This window comes from Ranitomeya variabilis, chromosome 7 (genome assembly GCF_051348905.1).
Source record: "Ranitomeya variabilis isolate aRanVar5 chromosome 7, aRanVar5.hap1, whole genome shotgun sequence".
Lineage (NCBI taxonomy): Eukaryota > Metazoa > Chordata > Amphibia > Anura > Dendrobatidae > Ranitomeya > Ranitomeya variabilis.
In genome coordinates this window covers 175,182,201-175,197,200 of record NC_135238.1, presented here as the reverse complement: position 1 = coordinate 175,197,200, position 15,000 = coordinate 175,182,201, and the positions used below count along the sequence as shown (strand labels likewise).

Here is a 15,000-nt window from a genome sequence, read left to right as displayed (position 1 = left end):
AGGCACAAATACCGCCACACCATGGCCGAACCACATGTTACCACCACATTGTGACTGAATAATACCACATACAAGGGACAAATACCACCACACCATGGCCATACCGCATTATAACCACATAGTGACTGAATAATACCACATTCAAGGAACAAATACCACCACACCATGGCCAGACCATATTTTACCACCACATATTGACCTATAATACCACATACAAGGGTCAAATACCACCACACCATGACCATTCCGTATTATCACCCCATAGTGACTGAATAATACCACATACAAGGAACAAATACCACCACACCATGGCCGGACCACATATTACCATGACATAATGACCTATAATACTACATACAAAAGACAAATACCACCACACCATGACCAGACCGCATTATCACCACATAGTGACTGAATAATACCACATACAAGGAACAAATACCACCACACCATGGCCGGACCACATATTACCACCACATAGTTAATGGATACTACAATACTGATCATTAATAAAAAAAAATACAAATTTTACCATACGTGCCATTATACACAGGTGCTCTGTACATAGTATGCAATGTATAGTGTCAGTGTATAAGTAACTCACTGACTTACCAGTGACATTATACATAACGATATAGGAAAAGGCGTTCCAGCTCCATAAAATTTCAATGCTTTATTTCTCCATTAAAAGTAGATACGACATAGTAAATCCTTGCCTTTGTGCGAATGTCCTAGTACAGAGTACATGCGACGTGTTTCGATCGTACCCGATCTTAATCAATGCATCTTATACATAGGAGCTCTGTATATAGTGTATAGTGTACATATAATACAGTGATCACCAGTGACATTATACACAGGAGCTCTGTAAATAGTGAACAGGTAATACAGTGATCACCAGTTACATTATACACAGGAGCTCTGTATATAGTGTATAGTGTACCGGTAATACAGTGATCACCAGTGACATTATACATAGGAACTCTGTATATGGTTTACAGTGTACAGTGCTCGTGTACAGGTAACACACTGACTCACCGGTGACGTCATCTTCATCCAGCGCACACCAGCATCGCTTCTACCAGCTAGGACTTGTCTCTGCAGAAAATAAAGCAGTTATCTAGAGCACATTCCCCAATTTTTCCCCAACCTCTACACTATGCCAGATGAAGAAAAAAAAGCGACTGTGCAGCCCTGCCCAGTTACAGTACCTCTCCTCCCCCATGCTGAAAACAGTATCCTCAAAAATAATATTCTTTAATTAGCTCCTAGAGCAGTGTTCCCCAACTCCGGTCCTCAAGAGCCACCAACAGGTCATTTTTCAGGATTTCCTTAGTATTGCACAGGTGATAATTGCATCACCTGGAGAGGCAATAATTCCATCACCTGGGCAATACTTAGGAAATCCTGAAAACATGAACTGTTGGTGGCTCTTGAGGACCGGAGTTGGGGAACACTGTCCTAGAGTAATAATATCCCACATTCTGAACCCCAAGTGTCCTCCCATACTGCCCGTAGTGATTTATAGTAATTTAATGCACCCCATAGTCATCTATAATAATATAATGCACCCCATAGTCATCTATAATTAGTATAATGCACCCCGTAATCATCCATAACAGTATAATGCACACCACAGTCATCCATAATAGTATAATGCACCCCACAGTCATCCATAATAATATAATGCATCTCATAGTCATATATAGTAGTATAATGCACCTCCATAGTCTTACATATAGTAAAATGCATGCCCGTAGTAGTATAATGCACCCTAACAGCAATGAAATGCACCCCTATAGTCATATATAGTATAATGCATCCCCGATAGGAGTATAATGCGCCCCTGTAGCAGTATAATGCACCACCATAGTCATTTATAGTATAATGCACCCCCAAAGCCGTATAATGCACCTCCGTATGAGTATAATGTACCCCATAATCATACAGTGGGGAAAAAGTATTTAGGCTAGGATCACACTAGCGTTTGTGTAAGCAGCATAGGGCTGCGTACTTCTTACCTTCAGATCCGCATACATCTGCATCCGTCCTGCGCACCTATCTTTAACATGTTGCATTCGGCGGGCACGTAAAAAACGCCGCACAGGGACGCATCTGCATATAAAGCATGACCACGCATGTCCCTGCGTACACAATGTTAATGATAGTTACACAGGACAGATGCGGATGTATGCGGATCTGAAGGTAAGAAGTACGCAGCCCTATGCTGCTTTCACATAATGCACCCCCATAGCAGTATAATGCATCCCCATAGCAGTTTAATGCAGCCCAAAAGCAGTATACAGTATAATGCAGCCCCATAGCAGCATAATGCACCCCAATATTAGTATAATGCAGCCCCAGTCATATAATGCACCCCCATAGTAGTATAATGCACCACCATAGCAGTAAAATGCACCCCATAGCAGAATAATGGAAACGCATAGCATAATGAATTCCCATAGCAGTACAATGCACCCCCATAGTCATATAATGCACCCCATAGTTGTATAATGCACCCCATAGCAGTACAATGCACCCCCACAGGAGAATAACACCCCCATAGCAGTATAATCCCATATTCATAGAGTAACCCATAGAGTAAAATGCACCCCATAGTCATATATAGCATAATACAAGCCAATATCAGTATAAAAACAAGGGACCGTCCTCGATCCAGGCAATTCCCCTTTTGGAGTCACTGAACCATGTTATTCTCCAGCTATTTATGGGAAGAAGGTCATGTTCAAGTGCTTGGTTGTTCCTATGCTATGCCCACACATTTCACATTGATAAATGCAGTAAAGGTTCTTGTCAAAGACTTGTTTTACTGCATTGTTGTGAAACTATGTGCATGCACAGAGCTATGAGCAATAATTTGTTGCTCATTGCATGAGCCATAGCATAGCTAATGGATGTTCTAGAAGAACCTTGGAAGGGATCTTCTGCTTTTGTCAAAGGGTCATCTTTTGAATGTTGGATTACGAAGTCGCTTTGGACCTTCCATCAAGAACAGTTTCACTCAGAAGAACCTTCAAGAAGATGTGTGGATTTTATTGAACATTTTTTAAAAATACAACAAATCAAGGTACGTAGAACTAATGTAATATTTAATTGTTTGGATATCATCTTCTCTTTTTGTCCAAATATATTTTTTGTTTTTGCTTTTTTATAGAACAGGAAGATCCTTACCTGGAAGCCGTTCCTGGACTCTTGGATTCCTAGGAAGACATTGAATAATTCAGGTCATAATCCAACTGAGTGGTAAGCAATTGCTCAAGCATTCTATCAAATTTTCAAAGCTTTGAATGTAGACAATATGCAATCATCATGTATCAGAAAGATGAGAATCTTTACATTGAGATTGCATTTTTATTACTACAAACTAATCTTTTGTTTTTCAGTTAAGAAACGAAAGACCATCCTCGATCCATGCAATTCTCTTTTGGCAGATGCTTAAATCTGTTATCCTCAAGCCAAATACGGTACAAAATATTTGTTGAACCAACTGGTTGCTTCTGTGCAATACCCGTCACATTTTACAATGATAAGTACGGTCAAAGCTCTTATTACAGATTAGTTGCTACTGTATTGTTGTGAATTTGTGTGCTTGCGCATAACCTAGGATGTACACTTCTAACATATTGCATGGGTTAAGCTATGGCTCATGCACTTTGTAGAAGAACTGAAAAAATACTGCCATTCTTGACAAAGGAGCACTTTCTAAGTGTTGAATTTTGAGGATATTTTGGACCTTCTATCAAGAATGGATGCCATTAGTAAAACACTGAAGAACATGTGAGGCCTTTACTCATTAATTTTTGGAAGACACCAAATCAAAGTAAGTAGAACAAATTTAGCATTTCAATTTTTGCATTGTATGTTCTCCATTGGTCTTAGCTGACATTTTTTCTTTTGCTTTATGTAGGCAAGAAAATTATTTCTCTGGAAGCAAATTCTTGACTTGGAATCAAGGAAAAACATTTTAAAATTCACGTTATGCTTCAGTTGGATGGTAAGTATTTATTCCACCATTCAATTACATATGCAAAGCTGTGACTGTAAATTATATTCAATCGTCATTTGTCAGAAAGCTGAGAGGCTCTACATTGAGATTTCATTTTTATTACTACAAGTTAAACTGCTGTGTTTTCATTAGAAAAACAAGGGACCGTCCTCGATCCAGGCAATTCCCCTCTTTGGAGTCACTGAAACATGTTATCCTCAGGCTATTTATGGGAAGAAGGTCATGCTCACTGGGTATACCCACCTTTCTTTCCCTGTACTTGTTCTACCCTATTTCTCTCTCTCGCTCTATCCATCTACAGTATAGACCAAAAGTTTGGACACACCTTCTCATTTAAAGATGTTTCTGTATTTCCAGGACTATGAAAATTGTACATTCACACTGAAGGCATGAAAACTATGAATTAACACATGTGGAATTATATACTTAACAAAAAAGGGTGAAACAACTGAAATTATGTCTTATATTTTAGGTTCTTCAAAGTAGCCACCTTTTGCTTTGATGACTGCTTTGCACACTCTCTTTACTTCTTGAAGCTCATCAAGAGAATGCTGTGACCAGGAATGGTCTTCCAATAAAGGAGTTCCCAGAGATGCTTAGCACTTATTGGCCCTTTTGCCTTGACTCTGCGGTCTAGCTCACCCCAAACCATCTCGATTGGGTTCAGGTCTGGTGACTGTGGAGGCCAGGTCATCTGGCGTAGCACCCCATCACTCTCCTTTTTGGTCAAATAGCCCTTACACAACCTGGAGGTGTGTTTGGGGTCATTGTCCTGTTGAAAAATAAATGATGGTCCAACTGAACGCAAACCGGATGGAATAGCATGCCGCTGCAAGATGCTGTGGTAGCCATACTGGTTCAGTATGCCTTCAATTTTGAATAAATCCCCAACAGTGTCACCAGCAAAGCAGCCCCACACCATCACACCTCCTCCTCCATGCTTCACGATGGGAACCAGGCATGTAGAGTCCATCCGTTCACCTTTTCTGCGTCGCACAAATACACGGTGGCTGGAACCAAAGATCTCAAATTTGGACTCATCAGACCAAAGCACAGATTTCCACTGGTCTAATGTCCATTCCTTGTGTGCTTTAACCCAAACAAGTCTCTTCTGCTTGTTGCCTGTCCTTAGCAGTGGTTTCCTAGCAGCTATTTTACCATGAAGGCCTGCTGCACAAAGTCGTTAACAGTTGTTGTAGAGATGCGTCTGCTGCTAGAACTCTGTGTGGCATTAACCTGGTCTCTAATCTGAGCTGCTGTTAACCTGCGATTTCTGAGGCTGGTGACTCGGATAAACTTATCCTCAGAAGCAGAGGTGACTCTTGGTCTTCCTTTCCTGGGGCGGTCCTCATGTGAGCCAGTTTCTTTGTAGCGCTTGATGGTTTTTGCCACTGCACTTGGGGACACTTTCAAAGCTATCCCAATTTTTTGGACTGACTGACCTTCATTTCTTAAAGTAATGATGGCCACTCGTTTTTCTTTACTTAGCTGCTTTTTTCTTGCCATAATACAAATTCTAACAGTCTATTCAGTAGGACTATCAGCTGTGAATCCACCAGACTTCTGCACAACACAACTGATGGTCCCAACACCATTTATAAGGCAAGAAATCCCACTTATTAAACCTGACAGGGCACACCTGTGAAGTGAAAACCATTCCTGGTGACTACCTCTTGAAGATCATCAAGAGAATGCCAAGAGTGTGCAAAGCAGTCATCAAAGCAAATGTGGCTACTTTGGAGAACCTAGAATATAAGACATAATTTCAGTTGTTTCACCCTTTTTTGTTAAATATATAATTCCACATGTGTTAATTCATAGCTTTGATGCCTTCAGTGTGAATGTACAATTTTCGTAGTCATGAAAATACAGAAAAATCTTTTTAAATGAGGTGTGTCCAAACTTTTGGTCTGTACTGTGTGTGTGTATATATATATATATATATATATATATATATATATATATATATACGGTATATATATATATATATAATTTTGTTTTTCTTTTCTTTTTAATGTTGATCTTATTTAAAAAAACTTCATCTCTTCTTTAAGTGTTGGTTTCTGATATGCTTTTTTGGCCTAACTATATAGGATTAAGGATATTGGTGTAGGCATATAAATGACCTGACAAAAGAAATACCAAGTTTATTTTCCATTTCTATGTAAAGTCATAGGATATAAATTAGTTGTATTATGTAAATTAGTGTATCATGACAACTGTTCACAGGTCAGCATTCCAAACCATTGTGATGTCAGAAGTGTCCATAATATGTATCTGTGCAGATTCTCTTTAACTAGTATTGGTCTACACTGAGACGGCGAGACGGAAAATAATTTTCATTGGGATGATATGGATGATTATATGGATGAGATTTTTGGAGTTGGGGATCACGGTAAGATAAAAAAAATCTAGATTAATAGCAGATGTGTGACTTGGTCTTCTTTGACCTCAAAGCAACATTTGTAATAGAGTCGTTAGTTAGCATGTACTATATACTGTATAATACTGATGACTATTTGGTAGAGAAGCCTATAAACCCTGCTGCCAAAGTGTGGCCTTAGGATGCTGGATGTATCTGAGAACTGTATCCTATAGATCCCTGCAGATGGGCACGATAGAAGCAGGGAGTATAGTGTTCATTACAATGGCGACCAATTGCTTTGTAATTGTTAGTTCAGCCTAAGATCAGGGGAGCACTGAAGATAAAATATCACGTTGCAGGCTGCAGCAGTGTCACTACATAGGGGTCACTTGTGGTGGGGACCCTGCTTTTATTACACAGACATTCACGCTCATTTATTGCAATAGATGTAATATCTTAGAGAACATCTACCCCATCAGTCTGGATTTACACAGGTATTATACATCCTGAAATTAGGCAATTATTCCACAAAGAAATACCCCAACTAGAGAATTGCAGTGTAAATTTTGCATTTAGTTCTATGTTTTTCCCCGCTGAATTCTTTCCTGGAGAAAAACACCAATGGGATGTGGCATGGAAAATCCATCATGAAGATCTTAAAAAATAAATAAATAAATAAAATAAAATTACCGGTACATGTCCATTTCACTATTCTGAAAATCTACAGGCAGTAAAACAGGATTTCTAAGAAAAATTGGTACAATCTGATAAAATATTCCAACATTGTGTTATCATCAGAGTATGGAGGATGATGAGGAGGGTAAACCACATTAGTTGCATCTACTAAAATATTTTCTTGCTGACTTTTAATGGCAATGAGCAAAGTATAAAATGAAATATGTTAGGAAAATATGTAAGTAATATCTGATGCTTGGAAATGCTCTTTTACAAGCGGGGACAGCAGGATAATCCCAGGAACAGCTACAAATGTGCAGGGTAATATCTGCGGTGCAGCAGTCAATTCACATCACTTGTTACATATACGCTGGGCAAAATAACAGCCTTATGATGTATAATGGAGCCTTGTGTGAACGATACACTGACATCGGGTGATTTTTAGCAGATCTGCTCCTGAAGTCAGTGACTATATAATAAAACCCATGTTCACCCCTTTATGTACTTTCACCTATGATTGATTTGTCATTTCTCTGTAGGGTTTAACAGGCCGGGTGCACCGGATGAAAAAGTGCAGGATGGACGAGGAGGTAAGGCATCATTTATATGGACAAACAATGGATTTCAAATAAAATGTAGCTGAGCTCTATTCACACAAGTGTCATGACTAGTGATGAGCGAGTGTACTCGTTGCTCGGGTTTTCCTGAGCACGCTCGGGTGGTCTCCGAGCATTTGTTAGTGTTCGGAGATTAAGTTTTCATCACCGCAGCTGAATAATTTACAGCTATTAGCCAGCTTGATTACATGTGAGGATTCCCTAGCAACCAGGCAACCCCCACATGTACTCAGCCTGGCTAATAGCTGTAAATCATCCAGCTGCCGTGATGAAAACTAAATCTCCGAGCAGTCTTAAATCCTCGGAGACGACCCGAGCAACGAGTACACTCGCTCATCACTAGTCATGACTTCTCTTCAACCCTTTTCATACAGACTTGAACTATGAATAACAGGTCACATTGACCAGTTTAGTGCCCATTAAGTTTTTTTTTTTTGGCTTCTTAGAGTTCCGCAGAATGCCTTGCTCTTTCTTTTAGAAAATAGTAGAAAATTGAGTGTAAGCCTAAAATACAGCAGCGAATAAACAAAGATTATCGTAATGAAGATTTTTTAGAAAGCTCATTTTACAATATATTTTTTTTTTTATTTAAACAGCCTGCTGATCCACACGAAACGCTCCTTTTTTTGAGGAAATGATATTTTGTGCAGCACAAAAGATCATTGTCCTCTGCGGTGCATAATCCTGTGTAAACAGGACTTGTGTTTTTTGTTTTTTTTTTAGAACTGTGGCAGCCTATGCACTATATGTGACTGCAGACTTTTACCTTAAGCTCGGACAACCCCTTTAATATCTGCACAATGTGCTATGAAGATTTTTGACGCCAGGAGCCGGCGGTCATTCCGACTAGATGAGAGCAATTCTACTCAATGCAAGTGTATAGAGAGAGGATGGAAACAGTCTAGTAATAGTAGTAGATATAGAAATGTATTAGTGCAGGAATAGCAAACGTCTAGAACCAGTGGAAGCTTCTACAGATGAAGATAATGATTGGAGATATCACTAAATTTCCATGGCATATTAGTATGATCATCTGCTGCTGGTAACTTGACTGTTGCTCCACCAAAGATCCTGCCTGCTCTTACAGTGTAATATTTTATTGTGTGCGTCCATCATATGTGATCACATTGCTCTCCTGCTGTAGAATATAGGGTAATGTGGGATGCGGAGGAGGAGCAAGTCGATGAGAACATCAGAAATGTAGATATGAGGGAGAGAAGACCGAGGAGGCCACGTGTGGGTAAGTCCATTATTTACATCATCATGTTAGATGCTTAGAGTTTTCATTATAAATGGAATTATTCTAAGGGGGCAGTTTATTACAACTTTTGTGCCCGTGTTCTTCTGTGAAATATTCAAAAACTGTGTAGCAAATCCGTTTTAACCAAAAATTTGAGACTATTGGGGATTTTATACCACTTATAGCAGCTTTTGTAATGTGGCTGGAAAAATGGCATGGTTAGCAAGACAGATTAGTCTAAGCCAGATTTATGAATAAAAAAAAGTTTCAAAAAAGTGGCAATTCGCACACAATCTAAGGAAAAGGATAAAAATTGGGGAAATATCTATAGACAAGTTGTGTTGTATGCAAAAATACATCAAATTAATCAAACGTCATGCAACATTTTCATAAATGCGATGCGAGTAACGACAATGCATCCTTCATTAAAGCTGGTTAAGAAAATCCATCACGTGATAAATCTCTCACTAGGGGTACATTCACACTGTGATTGCAGTGCTTGAGGCCTTCATGTTGGGGGCTTTCCAAATGTATACCTCCGACAGTATTGCATTGTATACAGGGAGAAAGAATCAAAGAACGTGAAATCTAAAGTATTGTATACTGCATAATTATATACGTGTTTAACAGAATGACTTCATATAAGAATTTAGTCAACAACACAATCAGTTTACTGTAAAAAAGGAAATAAAGTATGTATGACAATAAAAAGCCATAAAGACATTTTTTGGCCACTGTTAGGGCAGTCTCACACGTCCAGATAATTCCGGTACCGGAAAAAATCGGTACCGGAGTTATCCGTGTCCGTGTGCCCGTGAGCTCACGTAGGCCATACGTGCGGCACACGTGTGCTGCCCGTGTGGCGAGTGGGTACCACACGGAGCGTGCGGGAGACAGCGCTAAAGTTTAGCGCTGTCCCCTGCATCGTGCTGAAGCCGCCATTCATATGTTCTCTGCAGCAGCCTTTGCTGCAGAGAAGATATGAATAATAGTGTTTAAAAGACAGATCTATGTGTCCGCCGCCCCCCCACCCCCTGTGTGCCCCCCCGCTGGTCAGAAAATACTCACCCGCTTCCCTCGTTGGCCGTCGCTCCTTCCTCTCTGCCCCGCGGCTTCCACTGTATGCGGTCACGTGGGGCCGCGATTACAGTCATGAATAGGCGGCTCCACCTCCCATAGGGGTGGGGTCGACTATTCATGATTTTAAATGAGCCGCCCCACGTGACCGCATACAGTGGAAGCCGCGGGGCAGAGAGGAAGGAGCGACGGCCAACGTGGGACGCGGGTGAGTATTTTCTGACCAGCGGGGGGGCGCACAGGGGGTGGGGGGCGGCGGACACATAGATCTTTCATTTAAACACTATTATTCATATCTTCTCTGCAGCAAAGGCTGCTGCAGAGAACATATGAATGGCGGCTTCAGCACCATGTGGGGGGGACAGCGCTTACTGTAGCGTTGTCTCCTGCACGCACACGGACTGCAGACGGAGAATGTCCATGTGAGGTCCGTGTTTTACACGGACCCATTGACTTTAATGGGTCTGTGTAATACGTGCGCTCCCACGAACACTGACATGTCTCCGTGTTTGGCACACGGAGACACGGTCCGCAAAAAATCAATGACATCTGCACAGATGCATTGATTTTAATGGGTTTACGTGTGTCAGTGTCTCCGGTACGTGAGGAAACTGTCACCTCACGTACTGGAGACACTGACGTGTGAAACCGGCCTTAAGGTACCTTCACATTAAGCGACGCTGCAGCGATAGCGACAACGATGCCGATCGCTGCAGCGTCGCTGTTTGATCGCTGGAGAGCTGTCACACAGACCGCTCTCCAGCGACCAACGATGCCGAGGTCCCCGGGTAACCAGGGTACACATCGGGTTACTAAGCGCAAGGCCGCGCTTAGTAACCCGATGTTTACCCTGGTTACCAGCGTAAAATGTAAAAAAAACAAACAGTACATACTTACATTCGCGTCCCCCGGCGTCCGCTTCCTGCACTGACTGAGCGCCGGCCCTAACAGCAGAGCGGTGACGTCACCGCTGTGCTGTACTTTCACTTTCACTTTACGGCGCTCAGTCAGTGTGGGAAGCGGACGCCGGGGGACGCGAAGGTGAGTATGTAGTTTGTTTTTTTTACATTTTACACTGGTAACCAGGGTAAACATCGGGTTACTAAGCGCGGCCCTGCGCTTAGTAACCCGATGTTTACCCTGGTTACCAGTGTAAAACATCGCTGGTATCGTTGCTTTTGGTGTCAAACACGACGATACACGCCAGTCTGACGACCAAATAAAGTTCTGAACTTTGTTCAACGACCAGCGATATCACAGCAGGATCCTGATCGCTGCTGCGTGTCAAACACAACGATATCACTAGCCAGGACGCTGCAACGTCACGGATCGCTAGCGATATCGTTTAGTGTGAAGGTACCTTTAGGTGAATCGAGGCCTTTAAATACATAAACATACTCTAGTGGTCACTTAAGTGAAGAAATAAGGGAACAGTCTTTGCTGTGCGGCATTAACAATTAGACAATTACCATATTGGTAGATACTACTCATCATTCTGAATTCCGGTTTGAAGTTTTAGAATAGATGTTAATATGAGTTTATAATGAAATATTATACATGAAGATTCTTAGATTTTTTTTCTATCAGATTTAGAAGAACTTATGAGGGCCTGGATGGAGCTTGAGGCCCAGGAGGGCACTGAAGGCCCCTGTAAGTACTGTGCCACATTACTAATATTCTGGAAACCCTGATGGCAGATTAGCTGCTCAATTACACAATGTTCACTCGGCCTTTCTTATATATCTTAAACTTATTGATGGAGAGTAACCATCCACATCAGGCCCCTCTATCTTCTATCTGAGATGTATAGTATACAGTTTAATATAGTGTGTGTGTGTATATATATATATATATATATATATATATATATATATATATATATTCATTTATACATACATCCATTCATTCATTCATTCATTCATACATACATTCATTCACTCATTTAGAATCTGTGTAACCATGTATATCTTCAAACAGCAGCTGGCATGAGGAATCGTATTTCAGAAGAAACTGAGGGAGGCGAGACTTCAGAGAAAATGCATAAGAAAACACCTAGAAAGAAGTGTAGAAAAAATAAGAAAAGAAGAAAATAGAAGAGGAGGAACATCAAAAAAAGGAAACAATGAGCGAGAGAGGTTCTACACTTGAGGCTATGTAGCCAACATAAAAACGATTCAAAAAAAATTAAATGGGCTAATGTTTTAAGTTGATAATTTTGTACAGATGAAGTTATAAAAAGGTTCCCCACACATGTTGTAGACCATCCTGTTACCCAATTTTCAATTCTTTCCCAAAGGGTCATAAGGCTGGATTTCCAGCAGAGATTCATCTGATGGACCCAGACATTGGGTCATCTTGCCACACAGACCTTGGGATAATAAAAACATGTGGGTATTTGCTATTGTCAGATCTTGTTATCCCCCATAAAGCTGCGGCCATTGCATTAACTTAGTTTCTTCATATTTATGATTCTTACACTGATTCCCTCAAAGAACTTCTTTCTATCAAATAATATTTACTGATTTATCAAGGGTTCGGCTAAAAAAAAGCTCCATAAACTATAACCTTTTTTTTTTCTCTTCTTTTTTTAGACCTTTTTATAAATGTGTAGATTTTATTATGACACGACATAAAATGTACAGGAACATTAGGCATACCTTAATTCCAGGAACACTAACAGCAATATATACACATTTCTTTGCAAAACGAGTGTTACCGGGAGATCCTTTTGAACATCACAGTGCTAGGCCCCATGTTGCTCGTGCTACTGTGAGCAGCCTGCATGGCCTAAACGTGCTACCATGGCCTGCAAAATTTATGGGCTTATCTCTAGAGATGAGTGGTTCAAAGGTCAGTTTGTGTACCAAAACTTGACCAGACCCTGGACCTGAAACCCATATAAGTTAATGGGGACCTGAAGTTTGGTACTGTGAAATGGTCGTAGTAAGGGCTAGGGGGCTGCAAAAGGAAGCAAAATGGGGTTAAGAGCCGGAAAATTGCCCTCTAAACAGATGTGGATAGGAAAATGACAACATAACAACATAGAATAAAAAATAAAAATCTTGAACCAAATGGCAGAGGCACAAGTGGAGGAGTTGGAGCAGTGCCTTGCTTGTGGTGTTTTACTGTACTTTTACTGTAATTTCTTTTAAAAAATTAGAAAAAAATGTGGAGTCTATACCATTACTTGGAAGCATTCACCTGTCCACCCCCCAAACACTGGAGAGAAAAAGGAAGTGCCCCTCTACCCACTCATGAGTCCTGGTCCTGAATGACCACATTTCAAAATTCTTGGCCTTTAAAATGTTGCCATTCCGGCTGGTGGAGATGGACACTTTAAAAAAAACAAACCAAAAACTTTTAGCAACCTAGGTCCATCAAGTTCAACCTTTCACCACCAATGATGGATTTGGTCACAAAATTAACTATAACCCACAATGTTATGTGTACTGAGAAAATCATCGAACCCCTTATTAAAAGCTGTTATTGTGTTTGCCATTACTACTAGTGATGAGCGAACGTGCTTGGATAAAACGTTATCCGAGCATGCTCAGGTGCTAAACGAGTATTGTGGACGTTCTTGGCCATTAGGCAGCTGCAACACATGCATTGATTGCCTGTTTTTTAGGCATGTGTTGCAGATGTGGAACAGCCATGAGACAAGCAGCCGCGGGGACTTGAACATATTTTTCGACACTCCAAGATACTCGGTTAGCACCCGATCGTGCTCGGATAACGCCTTATCCAAGCACATTTCCTCATCATGAATTACTACTGCTTGTGGTAGGGCATGCCACATTTAGACTGCTGCTGACTGGGCGTGAGGCTGAAAGCGTTTTGACGCATGTCCCACCACCACCACCGAGGATTGCTTGATGTCTCTCTGTCCATGCTTCCTCCTCCTACTCTGCTTTTTCCACCACTTCCTCATCTTTTCAGCATAACATCTGCAGACCAACTTCAGCATGGCCAGATGGAAACGACAGTAGGCTGTTCTGAAACTCATCTGCTTGGGGAAAAATATCACGCCCTGCAGAAGCTGTGGATGGGGGATCAAACAGACCAATGAGTGGTTGGTGCCGCTAAATCTCACGCCTGGCCTGGTGGTTTGCAATAACGAGCAAGATGTCGTTACAGGTCTGGGCCTAGCCGATTTGAACCACATCCCTTGCCTGGCGCCTGTACTGAATTTGGTGGTGCAGAGCTTCCTGAAAAATTACCCCAAGATGTCAGAGCTGCTCCAGAAACTATGGGCCATCTGTATGCAATTTCAGCGTTCTCACCATGCTGCTGCCCATCTGTGTGTGTGTGTGCTGCAATGTAATTTCTGCCTTCCCGCTCACTGACTCATGCAACGAACCCACAAGATGACACACCACCTTGCATATGCTGGAGAGACTGTGCAGGCAGCAGCAGGCGATACTGGAGTTTCAACTGCAGCACGCATGAGTGAGTCGCTCTGTGGAACATCATCAATTCACCACCAATGAGTAGGCCTCCATGTGGGATGTGTGCCATGTTGTGCTGCTTCGAGTACTCCACAAACATGACCAGGGCTGATGAGACCATCAACATCATTGCTGTCCCACTTCTATGCCTCCTTGTAAAAAACGCTTCAGGTGATGATGGAACAGTTGCTGGAACAGGGACCATTTAGATCAGTGTTTCTCAACTCCAGTCCTCAAAACCCCACAACAGGTCATGTTTTCAGGATTTCCTTAGTATTGCATAGGCGATGGAATTAATGCTTGAGCAGGTGATGAAATTATCACCTGTGCAATACTAAGGAAATCCTGAAAACATGACCTTTTGTGTGGGGTCTTGAGGACTGGAGTTGAGAAACACTGATTTAGGCTACCTTCACCCTAGCGTTAAAAGGCAGACATCGCAATGTGTCGTTTTGGAGACAAAACGCATCCGGCAAAGTTGCCCGCAGGATGCGTTTTTTCTCCATACACTTGCATTAGTGACGGATTGCCACACGTTGCATCCGTCGGGC

At 41.4% G+C, this 15,000-nt stretch overlaps 1 protein-coding gene across 2 annotated transcripts; it reads left to right on the top strand.

Moving 5' to 3' along the window:
- The first annotated feature begins 4,083 nt into the window (after positions 1 to 4,083).
- LOC143785780 (uncharacterized) lies at positions 4,084 to 12,254 on the top strand. 2 transcript variants are annotated; one of them, XM_077274909.1, is made up of 6 exons: positions 4,084 to 4,260; positions 6,257 to 6,422; positions 7,607 to 7,657; positions 8,829 to 8,924; positions 11,589 to 11,651; positions 11,982 to 12,254. In XM_077274909.1, the coding sequence occupies exons 2-6, from the start codon at positions 6,380 to 6,382 to the stop codon at positions 12,092 to 12,094; spliced, it is 366 nt and encodes a 121-aa protein (XP_077131024.1). In that variant the 5' UTR covers positions 4,084 to 4,260; positions 6,257 to 6,379; the 3' UTR covers positions 12,095 to 12,254. The 2 variants fall into 2 exon arrangements, with proteins under 2 accessions (XP_077131024.1, XP_077131023.1); XM_077274908.1 differs by having other exon boundaries at positions 4,174 to 4,260; positions 11,979 to 12,254.
- The last annotated feature ends 2,746 nt before the right edge of the window (positions 12,255 to 15,000 follow it).